The 16,324-nt window shown below is 39.7% G+C and overlaps 2 protein-coding genes across 2 annotated transcripts; one reads left to right on the plus strand and one right to left on the minus strand.

Moving 5' to 3' along the window:
• Positions 1-1,345: 1,345 nt before the first annotated feature.
• Positions 1,346-3,447, minus strand: anapc16 (anaphase promoting complex subunit 16). Its single transcript, XM_075457598.1, has 4 exons — positions 3,339-3,447; positions 2,888-3,041; positions 2,068-2,142; positions 1,346-1,969 (listed from the first exon to the last, which is right to left on the minus strand). Exons 2-4 carry the CDS (start codon positions 3,027-3,029, stop codon positions 1,860-1,862), a joined length of 327 nt encoding a protein of 108 aa, XP_075313713.1. The 5' UTR covers positions 3,030-3,041; positions 3,339-3,447; the 3' UTR covers positions 1,346-1,859.
• Positions 3,448-3,543: 96 nt separating this feature from the next.
• Positions 3,544-15,723, plus strand: ascc1 (activating signal cointegrator 1 complex subunit 1). Its single transcript, XM_075457597.1, has 10 exons — positions 3,544-3,832; positions 3,939-4,041; positions 4,160-4,257; positions 4,738-4,916; positions 5,039-5,172; positions 6,224-6,343; positions 6,463-6,587; positions 7,206-7,279; positions 8,140-8,284; positions 15,272-15,723. Exons 1-9 carry the CDS (start codon positions 3,718-3,720, stop codon positions 8,254-8,256), a joined length of 1,065 nt encoding a protein of 354 aa, XP_075313712.1. The 5' UTR covers positions 3,544-3,717; the 3' UTR covers positions 8,257-8,284; positions 15,272-15,723.
• The last annotated feature ends 601 nt before the right edge of the window (positions 15,724-16,324 follow it).

Genomic DNA, 16,324 nt, shown 5'->3' on the forward strand with positions numbered 1-16,324 from the left:
GCCATCTGCGCTGTATCTTGCCTGGTAACATGCCAGCAGAGAAGAAAGAAAAACAGGAGAGAAAGGGGGGTTTGTGGGGGATGAATAGCAGAACCCAATGTAGTGGAAATATACAGGGACATGTGTGGGCTTGCAAGCATCCTATATTGTGTTTCTTTGTTTAACATCCCGTATTAGTAATAATTCGTTGCTCTGTTGTTTGCGCATCCACAGTTATGAGAGTCCAGAATAAAGTTCATACAGGGTGGGCTCAGCTCGTTCAATGTTGCAGTGGACATTACGTCACCTGTTTTTCTCAACCATTACATCAGAATTTCTTATCTCCTTCACAGAGAGGCAGACACAATGAGGTGCATGCTAAAACACTGGACACAAAATGAAATGTTAATAAAAAAAAAAAAGTTTCATTTTAATAAAGATGTGCAACACATTCTCCTATTATTGCCTTCAAAAGAACAACAGACATATAATAGATGGAAAGTAATCTACCCATCCCTAAAAGAAAATTACAATGAAAGCCGCAGAGAAATAGGACTGCACCAGAAGGACATCTGAAATCCAGGATTTTCAGTTTTAAAGAGATTATCAAACATTTTCAGCATCACAAAATACATGTTGCAAGAAAATGTGCTTAAAACGACCAAACAAACCCTGCATGAGGACTGTAATAGAAGTTGATTTTGCTAGTTTGTACCAGAATACTAGAATGTCAAGACAAATGTTGCTGCAGTGTTTTTTTGTATGATCCATGGTATGCATTACACACAGCTTGCCTCACAGACACAGCTTTGGAAAGCAACCAGATATATGGTACACTGCTGCACGTGAGTAGGCGTGGAATAGAGTGTACTTTGTAAGGCAGGAACTGAAAGATGTAAACATGTGAGAGCACAGTATGTTCTGAGGAGGGTGTTTTGCATCAGGAATGATCATATCAAAGTTCTGTTTACGAAAAAGAGTGAGGTCCCCCCCCCCCCCCCCCCCCCCAAAATCTCATAAAGGGGGCAGCAACAATTTGGATTCTTAGAAAGTGTGCTCAACATCAAACTTCTTGAAAGTTCAACCCTCGTGCTGTAGGCGTGTCCTGGGCTGTCCTTAGACATTAATTCGGAACAGTACATTCTGTGCGTCCCCCAACCTTCATTTGTTTGAAAAAACAAATCATTTACCAAGCAGAACACTGTGATTTGCATGTTGTGTGACACGGAAACAACAGCATCCACGGGTGTCACGTAACAGAAAACGATGTGAAATGAGACTATGTAAAAAGTAACGATTTTGAAGGACTTAGTGAAGAGTATTAACACAAACTGCAAAACACCAAGCAAAGCAAAACAGCGGTGAATGCCAAGAATGTCAAAGTCCGACTTTATTTAAAAGCTCCCTTTGTTTTGCCTCCGTGCTGTTTTTTCGAGCGAGGAGCGATGAGGACTAACAGAGAGGAGACAGGCAGCAGGTTTTCAGATTTATGAGTTACAGAGCAGCCATGTTTAAATACAATGCTTTGCTTCAAGGGATTTATTACAAAAAGATACAGTTTGCCTTAACATCGAAAGGTGTTGAAAACCAAACTTGAAAAGCAAATTGAAAACCTGCTCACAATCAAGTAACACTAAGTTATCCAGATATTTTTATTATAAGATTTAGTTGACAAATGTTTCAGATTTGTGGGTCACATTATTTGAATAAAATAAAAAACAACACAAACTGGTAGATTGATAAAAAAAAAACATCTCACACTTATGGTACAATATAAACCCATAAAGACAGATTATAATTTATGATATGAATAAAACAACTGCTTTTATTTTCCTTCTCTTTGACTGATTTATTAACCAAAGCCATCTGGATCTCCTCGTTTAAGACGGTGTGAATCCCAGTAGCTGTTCTATTGGTTTGTATCGCCACTCGTCTGCTTCAAGCTCCTCCACAAGGCTCGCAAGTTTCTCCATTCTGGACAACTGTTGATCTGAGGGAAAACGCAACAGTTACTTCACCATCGTGTCAGTTTATAAGTGGAGCAACTGAAACAAACAGATTTGTTGCATATTGTAGTGATTGACTTACCTTGTTTAACCTGTTTCAGTGTTGAGGCAACTTGGTAGCTGAACACAGACTCGCATAAAAATCTCTCAGAGCCGTCTAAAAAGAAGCACAAGAGTCATCAAAATGAATATCTCACAGTTCCTTATTTTCCCAACAGACCACTTCATTCTCAGACTGCAGTTTACTTGTTGTTGCTTGGAGTTTAGAAAAGGTAGAATGAGAAGCAGCCTTCAGTTATTTCCTTCCATTATTTTGAGAAACCAGGTACCAGACACTGTCTACTTTTTTTTTTAGATTAGACTTAAACCTAATCTTAATTATATATTTTTTTCTTTTCTAAAAAGCTTACAGGTTACACTCAGCCATCCCTTGAGTTATGTTGTTATAGGCCAAGGCTGCTGGTGACCTCTCATGATACATTGAGAACCTCTTCAACTCTACTCTCTTTATTCTCTATGCATTTACATGACATGATTGTCACATACATTACTGTCATATTTCCACTTTCCCTTTGAAAATATTCCTGGCTTGGTGTTGTTGTGTTAGTTTGTGTCACTGACTCTTCATCTTCATAACTCTGATTTAACTGGACAAATGGACTTTTATTGAACTTGTTTTACATCTCTTTCACTAAACTTCAGATTACTTTTCGAGTGAATTGCTACTATATAGATAAACTGAATTAATTAGAATTATTTGGTGGCTAAACTGATTTATTAAACTGGTTATTGCAGTTATTTCTTGGATATATTTCCAAACAAATATGGATTTCAAAGGATCCAGCTAAACAGCTTGTGCTGCTTTTTTCCACCCCGCGATCTTTTTCCTACAAGGATCTCACCTTCCATCATTTCACCTGCTCCTTTAGGATAAGTGTAGAGGACTTTCCTTGGAGGGATAAGCTCTGAAGCACTGAATCCAGAGCCAGTCACCGAACTGCCGCTCACACCTCCCGCAGAGGACGACGAAGAAGACGCTGCCATCGCCTCAGGAAACTATAAAAAAGACACACCAAAAACTGTAGTTACCACAGCTATAATGTGTTCCACATAAGCACTATATATAGGGTATATGTTTTAGCCATCAGAAAGGCCAGACTGAACAAATGTTAGCTGGCTTGCTATAATTTTAAAAGTGTAATCTGATAGTAAGCTATCTGCTGTGACTAGCATGGAAGCAAACTTGCCTGCAGTGCTAACAGCCTTGTGGACAAAAAACACTCAACATTTCTGTTTATAGATACAGCAAGACAGTACTTTCAGACAGTACAATTTACGAATAGTAAAACTTACCTTCGAGGTCTCAATGAATCGTCTTTCATCAAACAGTTAATTCTGGTGTTTGTTTGGATGTCACTTATTTACGACAAAGACATCATTTTACGTTTGAATCAGTTGCGCTCCTTTAATAGATCTTACAAGTATATGGATGGCTCAACTGTAATGGCGGGCTCTTTTTATGTAATTAGAAGATCAGCGAATACAACGCACACAAAAAACAGCTCTACGTGTCGTAACGTGACGGACGTTAACTGGCACGTTGGCAACAACTAGCTAGCTAAACAACTTATAAATGCAAAGTAAAGTAATTTCTTCATTTTCTTTTTTCTGTAGTCATCCTTTTTTAAATTGTTAACTTAGCTTAGGTTAAGCAAACATCCTGTTTAAAAGCATGGATGTTCTACGCCCACCTCTTATCAACATAAATGGAAGGATATATCGTAGGAATATAGTTGAAGAAGAACATTATGAAGAAGAAGATGATTTCTCTTACATGGGGCCATCAGGTAAGTTTAGCCCTGTCAGTTATGACAGCCAAAATACGTGAAAGCATGACTCTCCTGTTGTCAATTACTTTTAAAAGAAACCAACTCGGTATTTTTATGTCTCAAGAGAGTGAAGATCTCGCTGAAGATGAAGCCTGTGATAGCGACTTCATTGAACAGACAGAAAAAGGATACCGTTGTGCCATTGATGTCCCAAGTGTTCTCTATAAGTAAGTTATTCGCAAAATGCACTTGTTTTGCTTGATCTGTATCGTCCTTGACGTAGTAAGGGTCTAAGCAGCAGCCTAATATTGGTCTGTGTGCGTACATTGTGTGTTTGCTTTACAGATACATCATTGGGAAGAAAGGAGAAACACGTAAGCGTCTGGAGTTTGACACAAAAACATCTATCAGCATCCCCAAACAAGGGGTGGAAGGACAGATTGGTGAGCATTTAGAGCCATTCTGGTCACCCTGAAGCTCATTTGAACGATTCTCACTCACTTCACCCTGCTGAATTCTGCACGAGCACTTTAACTTATTTAACTTATTTATACCAGTGTACTGTCACTTTACTGCATCCTTGCACCTTCTGCACTGCTTATGTGTCTTACTCAGGCGTTACACCTATACATATTATTCATACTACAATACTGTCTACATGCTGCTCTTAGTACATGTAATCTGCAAACTCCACTCACTGCATACCTCATATATGCACTCTCTTAACAATGTACATATATTTACAATAGATATTTATTTCCTATAAGATACCATACCCACTGCACGTTATGTAAATAATTCTGTATACTGCACTTCTGGTTAGATGCTAACTGCTTTTCATTTACTCTGTACCTATACTCTGCCCAATGACAATAAAGTTGAATCTGAATCTGAATCTGAATCTTATCTGTTGTTCCTCATAGTTATCACAGGTTCCCAAAAAGCTGCAGTCTCTTCTGCAGTCACCCGCCTTGAGGTCCTTGTGGAAAGTTTTCGGAGGAAGCAGCCTTTCACTCACTTCCTGTCATTCCCTCTAAATGATTCCAAAATTCAAGAAGGATTCCTGAGATTTAAAGATGAGGTGTTGCAGCAGTGTTCGCAGGTAATTCAAAGAAATGCATTAATGACGAGGTGGCACTTGTGATTACAGTTGTTTAAAGTCAGCACTTTGCTATCTCCTTGAATAAATCCCGCCTTCACAAATTGTAATCACCTGATGTGTAGGATCACGGAGTTGAGGAAAGCGTATTTCAGAACCCCGCAAAGCTTCATCTGACTGTTGGCACCCTGGCTCTGTTAAATGACACGGAAGTGAGGAAAGCTTGTGAACACCTGCAAGAGTGTCTGAGTTCCATCAGGTAGGGTCTGAAAACGTTTATTGTATTACACTAAAGCTGAAATTCATAAACACAGTGGGACTATTTGAGGCAAAAATTGAAATAATTTCCTCACAACATGAATGTGATCTTCATTGCTTTTCTTATTGTTAACAAAACTCATGAAGAACAAGAGGGATTATCATCCAACTAGCAGTTGTCATCCGTGCAGTTTGGGCAGGTGGTTGAGTGATCCTATCCCTATTTTTGTTGAATTGTACAATGCCCCCTCCATTATAGAGAGCTGATCCCCATTTTACTCTTGCTTAAGTCTACCTTGAGAAGCATTGCTGTTGGTCAGATGAAGTGAAGCTTGCTCATTGTGCAACAATGTTGCAGTGTCGTTCAAGATCGGAGATGTATTAATCAGTGACCGGCAAATTCTCGGAGTTAACATGTTGGATGTTGGAGAAATGGGAGGAGGGGGGTTCAAACTGAACCTTTACTGCTTGAAGGGTTTGCTATTAACATCACGGTGCCAGAACCCGCGTGTCACTTTAAAAGAATTATGCTGTGCTGTGGTTCAGCTGTTTTTGCTTGTGTTTCATGACCAACAGCAAGTATGTTTGTGTGACCTAACTTTACGTCCTTTATGGTAACAAATGTTTGAACTAGAGATCACTGAATCACCTTTTAACTGACTTTGAATCATCATAAGCCGACATCAACAACTGCAGCTCATTTAAATTCCTTTGTTTGACTGCCTAACTTATTCATCTTTCATAGGATTTGGCACAAAGGTTATTTCAGCTCCAACCTCAAATTCTGGATTTTTGTGCCAAACGAAACTTGCTGTTAGATCAACTTTATTGATCCCTTAGTGGGGAAATTCAGTCGTTAAGGCCTGAAAGTGGCTTGTAAAGATGCTTCCATTGTTAAAAAGTCAGAGTTGAAGTATTTTCCTTGAGGTTTCTTACCAAGTTTGTTGAAAATGGTGACATCTGACCTACCACATGTAAAAGTGGCTTTTACTTGATAAATGGCTGCATTCTCACTGTTCACTAGGGATCTGCTCTATGTTGCTTTTCATCAGGGACATCACTGAAGGAAAGCCTCTGGTGTTGGAGGTGACAGGCATAGAGTACATGAATGATGACCCGGCCATGGTAGATGTCCTGTATGCCAAAGTCAAAGTGAAAGACAGATCTGACAAGTCAGTACATCAGAGAATGATCAAATACATGTCAAGTTCATCGCCTCAGTATTTTAAAGTGCTTTCACTCTGCTTGAATCTCCGTTTCACTATTTTATTTGGATATTACCCCACTGTAGGTTGCAGATGATTGCAGACCAGCTGGTAGAGCACTTTGTCTCTGCAGGGCTGATGGCCAGAGAATGGGACAGAGTGAAGCTGCACGGAACTGTGATTAACACTCTGTTCAGAAAAGACTCCACAGGTAAAGACACTGCCACAAATGTAAGGTAACTAGTACAAATGGAAAAAAGAGACATGCTGGGATCCCTCTAGGATCTGCTTGCGCTAAACCTTTTTGCCAATGTCCTTTTATTATCTCTTGGCTTGGACTGGAGCTGCAGTGATGACAAAGCTGAACCTTGAATATTTGCAACAACTAATTTGTGCAGAGAGGAGTCAGGGAGGCAGCTCCCTGTTTTGCCTCAGTGCTGTTTACGTGCACCAAGCAGTGTGTTTTCCAAGTACTCTGACAATGTTATTATTCATTTCAAACATGGATCCAGTCCAGCAGCAGTTCTCAAATTTGCACCGGGTTGACCAATAACACAGCACAAGTGAGGGGCCCGCCCCTGCTGACCATGTTTACCACCGTGTGGACAAGCCTCTTTTTTTGTTTTTTGTTTTCTTCCTTCTCCTCAGTCCCTATTTTACAAGATCATTTTACAAACTAAGTAACCTTGAGTCACACGGTGAGGTTGTAGTAAAAAAAAAAAAAAAAATGTTGAAAGTAAACATGTTTATTGCATCAGAGATAAGTTATCTATATGTTTTTCTTTAGTGTTACATTGTGTTCATTACATTGTGTCTGGTGTTTTTCCAGTTGAAGACATGGGCGGAGCAGGAAGACAAGCCACAAGTGAGAGAGAGGCTTTTGATGCCAGAAACATCTTAAAGGTTTGAGCAAATGTACTCAGTTACGTCCCGAGTGTCCTTGCCGCTTGACTGCTCTTAATACAAAACAATAGTCACATACAAGGGATTTTAGAAAGTAGATTATGCCATGATAATGGCATTTGTTTGAAATTCTGTTGTACATGTTTCCAGTCCAAAGAAATGCCTCCTAAAATGTGATTTAGGATGCAGTGTTCGTCAAGTAGATGTTAGATTTTGATATGTGAAGATACAAATCGGATCTAGATTACTTTCTGTAGGCACATGCAGTTGCATTACACCACAACCGTTTTTGTCTTAAGCATTTTATTTGGATTTCCACTACAATTTCGAGTCCCATGAGAGCATGCCAGTTAATGGGCCTGTAAACGGAGGGATTGTGGTCTCTGGTAGAGCCGCACAGACCCAAGAACAGAGGATTATCGGGTTAATTTTGAGGCTGACTCAATAAAATTACAAAAGGTGTTTTGGTTTCAGGCTGGTACTACATGATTATGTTCCCAGATTAGCTGCGATGTATAATAAGTGAATGTTAAGGCACCTGGGGTCTCATGTACAAAGACTTGCGTGGATTTCCTACTGAAACATGGCGTACGCTCAAACCCAAATGGTGGGTTTGAACAAACTACATTACTTCCTCAAGCAATGTCTTTTCGACACACAAGACCAAAGAGGAGATATATGGCCATATTGCACAACAATATGTTTGCAGTACATCAGCACAAACCCTTAACACAAACTGTTGAGCCTGTATAGATAGATATATATACAGAATTCAGACATGAGACCTTATAAAGAAATTGATGTGACTTTTCTGAAACGATGATGACATTTTGAAGTTTGCAAATATGCTCTTGTTACAGAAATTTGGTTCTTATTGTTTTGGGGATTTTGAACTGAACACTGTCCAGCTATCCCAGAGATATTCAACGGACTGTACAGGATACTACACATCTGCAGGGAGCATCAGCTTCTCCTGACCGTCAGCAACGCTGAGCACATTCTGAGGTAGGACATTTAGAAAGGTTTTTCTGAACATTGCAGCAGAATTGCCAGTGTTGTCCAGCAGATGGCAGCATAGTTTTTCTTATATATTTCCTTCTCTTTAAAATAGCTTGTGAAGCCTTTTCTTGAGTGATATTTGCTCGCTTGTAAAAATCATTTTAAGAACATTTTATGTGAAAGAATATAAAGAAGCAAATAAATCAAAGCATACAACATGTAAGCAAATCTATTAAGGCCTTCAGATTTCAGATTTTGTACTTCGAGTCAAACGACTTCAAAGTAAAAGTAAAAATCACAATTTAAAAGCTGAGTCTTTCACTGAAAGCTGTACTGCTTCTATACTTACGAATACCTTTGTCTTGATATATAAAATAAAAGCATTTTTGCTTTTGTAGGTTTAGGGGTTTGTTGTTGAAAATGGAAAGATTTTGTTCTGGATTAAGCAAATTCACATTCCACTTTATTTTACAGACAAGTATTGCAATTACGTAGCAAAGATGTTATATATAGTTTTTATATATAGCAGTAATTCCTACTTTTACTTAAACAAAGAACCTAATCTAATCCACACTTCCTTCCGGTAAGTACCAAATGCAGTCTGTCAAAGAAGAAAAGGGATGAATATAAAAGCATCTCTCTTTCCCTGAAGTCGCCACTTTAGTGAGCTGATTGGCTGCTATATCTCTAACATGTTCAGGCTGCTCAAACAGAAGTCTGTACTGAAGCGTGTGCTTAATAATTTAAGTCTCCCTGGACCATCCCACCTGACAGAGCTGAAATTGCAGCCATTTTTTTCAAACTGCCCTCCATTAAGAAAATAACATCTTTTGCAGAAGGCAGTGATATTTCACGATTTAAAAAATTCTGAACACCACTGTCCTTATAATTTAAAACTAAATCTTGTGTCAGTTATTGAAACACTGGTTGAGTTTCACACAAGTCTAGTCTCATCCTCACACCACATGATGTCATAGCCTTGTATTACACATTTTCTTTCACCTCACTGCATTATGGATGTGCTAATGCATCGCTGATATGATTTATTACACCATCTTGCCCCCCCCCCTTGCCTCTTTACAGTGCCCTTCCCATATGAACCACGACTTTGCTCCCTCTGCCATCTGTTGTGTGTGTGTCAGTAAATGCAGACATCGGACAGCTCGACCGCTTGCTCTTGCCATCAGCCTTTTTTTTTTTTTTTTAATCCCCACTTTCCCCTCAGCTGATGATGCCGTCCGTTTAGCATGCAGGAAGGTGATCGTTGAGCGGTCGAAAGTTACACTGATGAAAACTGAAGACCCTTTTTCATGTCAGCTCTGCCATCCTCTCCTGTCCAGCTTCCCATCTCAGCATTTTTTTTCTGTTTTACTCGAGCGCTGTCCAGAGACATCCTTAGATGCAGACATGCAGATTTTGGCATAGCGTGACTGAACTGTAGCATTGTCTGGACCTAAAAAGCATTTATTTAACCTCACAAAAGGACCTCATCATGCACACTCTTTATCCAGATTGGATCCTTGTTGGTACGTCAGAGGCATATATCTAGTTATAAACACACAGAAAAAGCACGAGACACAAAAAGCTACAATTTAATTAGATTCATTATTGTCTTTTTTGGCAGGGACACAATCAAAGATGTGTTGAACAGATGTCCTCAGTAATGACTGTACTGAAAATGCATGAAGGATTATTTGTCACTCGGTTTGTTAGGAGATTTCCATATGACATGTTCAGACTTGATGTTTATTCAAATGGCCATATGTCCTATTAGTGCATAGCTCTAAAGAGGTTTAACAGTTACAGAAAATGTAGAAAAATGGTGAACTCGTCCCTCACTAGTAAAAGCTCCTTGTGTAACATTTAGGATGATCTAACACAAATCTACTATAATAGCCATTTATACCTATAAAGTGGGCTCTCTTCAGCATAGTTCGGCTGTCTTACACCACCATATTTCTACAGTAACCCAGAAGGGACAAAGCAGCAGCGCAAATGTTGTTCTTCTTTACACGTTTTGAAGGGCGAATAAGAGGATATTCTGTGTGTTTAACTATGCAAAATTAACATACAAGCAACTGCTTGACTTCTTCAGCTGAGTCTTTAGACTCAAATGATTGTTTTCACTTCTACGCTGTGCAAAATCATGCCTTCTTCCCCCATTATAACACCCCATCCTGACTGAACGCGAGCGAGCGATTGATTAAAAAGTGATTAGAATGCATACTTTTTCAATCAGCCTGTCCTGACATGCCGCGAGCGATGCCGCTCCGTCCAGCGATGACGCCGACCCCTTATATCGCCCGCGCTGTCTCTATTTGGACAACATTTCGCGGTGGCGGCTCGCCCCAACACTTCTTATTGGTTGAAATGAACACGCTGCTTCCTGTTGACAAGCTAGTTAGCAACAGGTCAGCATCACTCATGGATGTATTATATTGGCATCACTCAGGGAATAATGGACGAGGAGAAGCTGATCTTTACCATGGAACAGCACCCAATGGTTTATGACCCCAAACACCCGTACCACAAAGATCTGAACTGAAGGGAGGCCGTATGGGCGGCAATCGCCAGAGAACTCGGTGTTTCAAGTGAGTACTTTCTGAACCAATAGAATCACTCCCGACAAAATCGTCATGCTGCATATCAGGACACCCTCGCGAAATTTCGTTGTCGTATCGCGTCAGTTTCGCTCGCTCGTTTTCAGTCAGGATGAAGTGTAATAGTGGCTGTAAATTAAAAATGCTTGCTTAATTATGTGACTCACCCAGATTTATACACTAAAGAAATAAAACATCATGGCCACCCCTAACTAATTAGCTTGAGAGCTTCTGACTGCCATGGAAACAGAGGCTTTAATGCTATAAGATGTAAGTAGTTAACAGGATATGTTTGGCCTAAAGTCATTGAAGTGGCTCTCCTTCTACCTGGCTGTATCATTAACTTATGGTGTATACCTAAATTTCCACTGTGGGAGGCCATTTTCAGAGTTTCAGATTTGAATTGGCTGTAAAAAGCACCGCTGTTTCCTGATTTTATACTCTTTGAGCAATGGATTCTCAGCTGATGGAATGCTATATATATGTAGTTCAGTTGAGCCGTACATCAGTAATGCAACCAAAGGAAGATGTGCAGTTATTGCGTAGTAAACCGGATGTGGCACTATGTGCAGTCAATTGTATAAAATACAGATGAATCTCCTTTTATGTTTTCAAGCATTGCGAGTGCATTGAATGGTGATGAAACTGTATTCCGCAGTGGAACCTGCAGACACTTTCTGATGCAGAAATTGCACAAATATGTTTTCATGATTGGTTTTGTTTCTGGTAGTCCTGGTATCAGACACTGAGATATTGGCAGCAGATTATCCGTGTCGTGTAAATTACAAGCCGACACGGACTTGGACTTGTTCCCTCCTCTGATCACTGTCAGGAATTAGTCACAGTTTGAAACCTCACAAGCTTTGCTGTTTCACAGGAGCTTATCTGTACAAAACAATTTGTCAAAAAATCCTCAGGTTTTTGCACCTCTCTGTTTCTTGATGTGAATTTATATGATTTCATCACAAGCGAATCAATTTGCATCACTTCATCTGCAATTAGGCATTGTGTGACTCCCACTGGGAACCTGGTGAAATGACTAAATCATGTTGCCATGGATGTCTCTCTGCTCGCTTGTCCACTTGCACAACGTGCATATTTTCTGTCCCTGACACATCTCTCACCCTAATCGGTCATTTCTGTGCCTCCTGAAGTTGAAATCCCCAATCAGACCCTTATGGTTTCAGGACGAGCTTGCACAAGTGATTTCAGTGATCCTGACAAATGAAATCCCCCCCATGTCTGTTTGAGTTACCACTGATCTTCATCCCCGTTTCTGAAGATCTAACAAGTCAAAGGGGGGTGGAATTGAATTAAAATGTTAAACAGTTTGTCTGTGCAGGCCGGCGTGCAAGCACCTGTTTAAATGCACTTATGAGTTACATACAATGTCTGTGGTGCAGGGAGACAGGCTGTGTCCTTAGAAAACGTGCCTTAGCAGTGTAACAAATTGATTAAAAACTTACTTCCTATTCAGAGTCGAAGGAGAAAGCAGCTGTTTTTTTTTTTTTAAAGATGTGAAATCAAAAACTCAGATGAGCCCATGCCAGTCCCATCAGTAATGTAAATTCATATCCTGATTTGAAGCTGTCTTGTGTTATCTTGACCAAGCATTGTTTAGGCCTCCAAGCAATTTGCATATTTAATTCACGCCAGTTTTGAAAGTAGCCATTTTTTATCAAAGCGCTGTTTGAAATGGGCTTTACTTGATCAGTGTTGTTTTGTGTGTGCGATATTCAGAACCATGCTGTGCAGTTTTTTCATGTCTAATTAGAAGTTGAGTTTTCTCAGAGAATGAAGGGCATTAATATCTGCTGGGAAAAAAAAAGATTACGTTCGACAGATTTGAATGTTTAGTGCAGTAGATATGTTTGATTTGCATGCTCAGAGAATCTAATGGTGTTTATGAAATCGATTAAGTAAATAAATCACGCTTTAAGGTCATGTGTCCCTTAAAGCTGCAGCAGGCAAGTTTTCAAAATTGCGAGTCTAAAGTCGGAAAATTCGAACTGATACAACTTTCAGGTCCCTCCCCCAACCTCTAACAAGCTCCGAATCGCCCCCCAAACCCCTCCCCCTCTGTGGACGAGGTTGTGCACGTGAGTTCACACCAGTGTGAGCGCACACAAGCTGGGGCAGACTCACGCTCAGCAGCGTGTGCACAAGCTGTGATTGACAGGTAGGATTCCTCCACCCTAACGTGATTGGTTAAAAACAGCCGGGAGCGCTCGGTTTTTGCAAGCATGATTACAGGCTTCAGAGGGAGCTACAGATTTCGTTATTTTTCCTAAACAGCCTATTTAATATTCTACTTCCAGAATCCCATGACAGTTCAAGCTAATATGACTAAAAAAAAGTTGCCTACTGCCGCTTTAAAGCGGGAATGTGGATCGGGTCCATTTAACGAAGCGGTGAATAGAAGATTTAAAAGCAAATCCAATTTATTGGTATAAAAAAAAAAAAAAAAAAAAAGATCTTTTGACATGAAGGGAGCACAGATGTTGGCTTTCAGCAGGCAGCTTCATTGTTTCCTACGCATGAATCTCTAGGTTGTTTTATGCTTGATGATTGATCAGAGACTTCTGTCCACGAGAAGCTGAAATCTGATTTCTAAATGAGATCCTGCTTGACAAACACCAAGTCGTCAAATTGGATATCTTTCCTGGTTTATTTTGACAGTTCTCATATGTTGGATGTGACTCTACATTTGTGTGTTATCACTGTTTGAAGTTCACACCAATCACTGACACTAATAGGCATACCCAGCCTTGATGGACAGTCAAAGTTAGAGTATGTGAAATGTCTAATATGCGTCTCCAGTGAGAAGGCAGGTGATCCCTTCAGTTGCTCTTTATCATTCAGAGAGCTGAGTCTTAAGGCTGAAGGCACGCACACAGCCAGGAGAGGCACAAAAGCGTCAGTGTTTGAACAACAAGACAGCGTTGAGAGCTGCTGTGTGCTTTATGTACACTTTGCAAAAGAAGCGTTTAAAATGCCAGGACACTTTTATCTGTTTGGTTTTGATCATCAAATCTAAGATGCAGAAAATATGTGTGCAAAATCCAAGGGCTGTTCGCATCTTGGATAAATTTAGGTTCTATTCGCAGCAGTGAAGATTCACTGCTTGAAATTTCTAATCAGAAAGCTATGAATTGTTAAAAGATATCTTCATCCTCTCTTACTTTAGTGGTTTATAGATTATGTTGCATTATGAAATCCCTTCACACGACACTTCATATGAAAACCATCATCGTTCGATCACAAGTAAAGGTGAGAATTAATTTCTCGTTCTCCTGTCATAGACCTGCCTGTCGCTTGCTGCTGAGGTGGAGCAGATGAAGAGGGTGCTGAGAGGGTTTTAATCTTCAGCAGGAAAGCTGTAAAACCACTTCAGTTTAAGAGTTTGTGTGCTGTTTCTGGAAAAGAAGCAGAGCTCTTTTTTATTATTATAATTTTATACTCCAGATGTATTTTCTTTTCACCTGTCTGGCTGTACAATTTGGTCGACTTCTCAGGTCTGTGGCTCTCAATAAAATGGAAATAAACAATCAGATTTGATCTCTAAAAGTGTTGCCCTGGCAGCTACTCCCCTGAACTACAGCCACCCATGATGCAAACAAAAAATATCTAAAACTGAGGACACCATTGGATCCAAATATTAGCAAGCTTTTGTCTGCAGTGTATATTTTAGTGAAGAGAGTGCTGCACTTTCTTCCATCTCTACTGCCTATAGTGCTAAAGCTTCAGTTCTCGCCAAGCAGTGGCAAAGTGCTGTCACACAGCTAACTTTGCACTCTTAATAGCTGTGTGACCCAGTTTGAATCCCATTGAACCAAATCTATACACATGTATAGCAGCTTCACTTGCAGCTCTAAGTCATTTGAGATTGCTCATTAAATGTGTCCTGACGTAGTTTATTCACGCCTCCACTTTCAAAATAACTTTGAATGGGATTTCTGATCGAGGAATTTGCTCTCAGGCTGCACTGATTTTATTTTATTATTATTTTTTTTTTTCATCCATCCATGTTTGGGTGCCTTTTTTAAAGGGTGAAACTGGCTCACCAAACAGAAAACAGGTTGTTATCCCTTTTTATTGTGTTTTGTGCCTCTGTTCCTTTGATTCGATTTAATTTTTTTGACATTTCTATTGACCTAAACGTAATAGATGTTTTACCGGTACATTACCCTCCATAAGTAACCAGTCGTAGAGTAAGAATCCCCATTTTTGTTAGCCCATGGCCCCTATAAGTTCAGTATTTTTCTCTACTTTTATTTAAAAATGAATTATTGAAAATAGTAGTAACCAGACTTATTGTAGATGAAAAATTATCATTAGTTGCAGCCAAAAAGAGCTTCAAATTACAAATCCAATCACTGATTTTGTGTTACAGGTCCTTGGTGAACAGAGCTGCGGGATGGAGAGTGTTCACGGATGTTTGCTGATAAGGAAGCATTTAAAAAACTAGGTCCCATCAGTTCCAAACATGAATGGAAAAGCTTCTGCATTTTTTGTTGGAACCAAAATTTAGATTTGTTTTTTGTTGTTTTTTGTTTTCCTCCCTTTGGCAACATAGCATCATGCATTTGCCCACAGCCTGTTGTAATTAATTGTTGTGTACCAGGAATTCCTGAAGCAGTCCTCTAGGTTATTTCATGTGACAATATGAGCAACCATGATAACCAACACAGCTCGTCTTGAGTCTTATGAGATGTTTGCAAAAGAGAAAGGGGATGTGTTCATGTACATTTGTAGATGGCAGATACTTGCAGATAATAAAGCCTTCAAATTGGGCTATAAACAGTCTTGTCTGGTGTGATTAAAATGAAGCTTTCCCACCCTCTGCTCCTTTTGTGTAGACTGATTAGGCTTGTTGAAGGATAGATAAGCTTTATCAACATCTGCAAGAGAGGAGGAAGAGGAATCGACATCAGTTAATCCCTTTACTCATAAAGGTGCTCTTCCACAGCATGACCCTGATCTAAAGAAGATGTTCAATAAAGTTAGCTGAGCTGCTTTCATGTTTAAAAATTAAGTGAACGCACAACACAGTTGATGTAAGTCAACAGACTTTTTTAAAAATGTGTTATTAGGAAAGAGAAGAAGAGTATTCTCACATTCCTGAAAAGTGCTAATGGAAAACTGTGAGCAGAGTGGATGTGGCTGAAGCAGCTCAACTTGTTGTAGGTTGACTTACATGTGTGATAGCTCCTGACTTTATCGTTCAGTGTAGATGTAGATAAACAAAGGCAGAGAGACGGTTGTGCAGCATAATCACTTGATGGATGGGTAAGTCTCTCGCTACTAGCGGTTTTTTGAGGATACAACCAACAATGAATCTGCTATGATTCTGTGAAACAAATTTTCAATTTGCTCTGATTATCAGACTGCTTGACTCTTTCAAATACCATCTAAGGTCAATCTGAATCCCGTTGCTACAGTAACT

This window comes from Odontesthes bonariensis, chromosome 23 (assembly GCF_027942865.1).
Source record: "Odontesthes bonariensis isolate fOdoBon6 chromosome 23, fOdoBon6.hap1, whole genome shotgun sequence".
In the NCBI taxonomy this organism is placed as follows: domain Eukaryota; kingdom Metazoa; phylum Chordata; class Actinopteri; order Atheriniformes; family Atherinopsidae; genus Odontesthes; species Odontesthes bonariensis.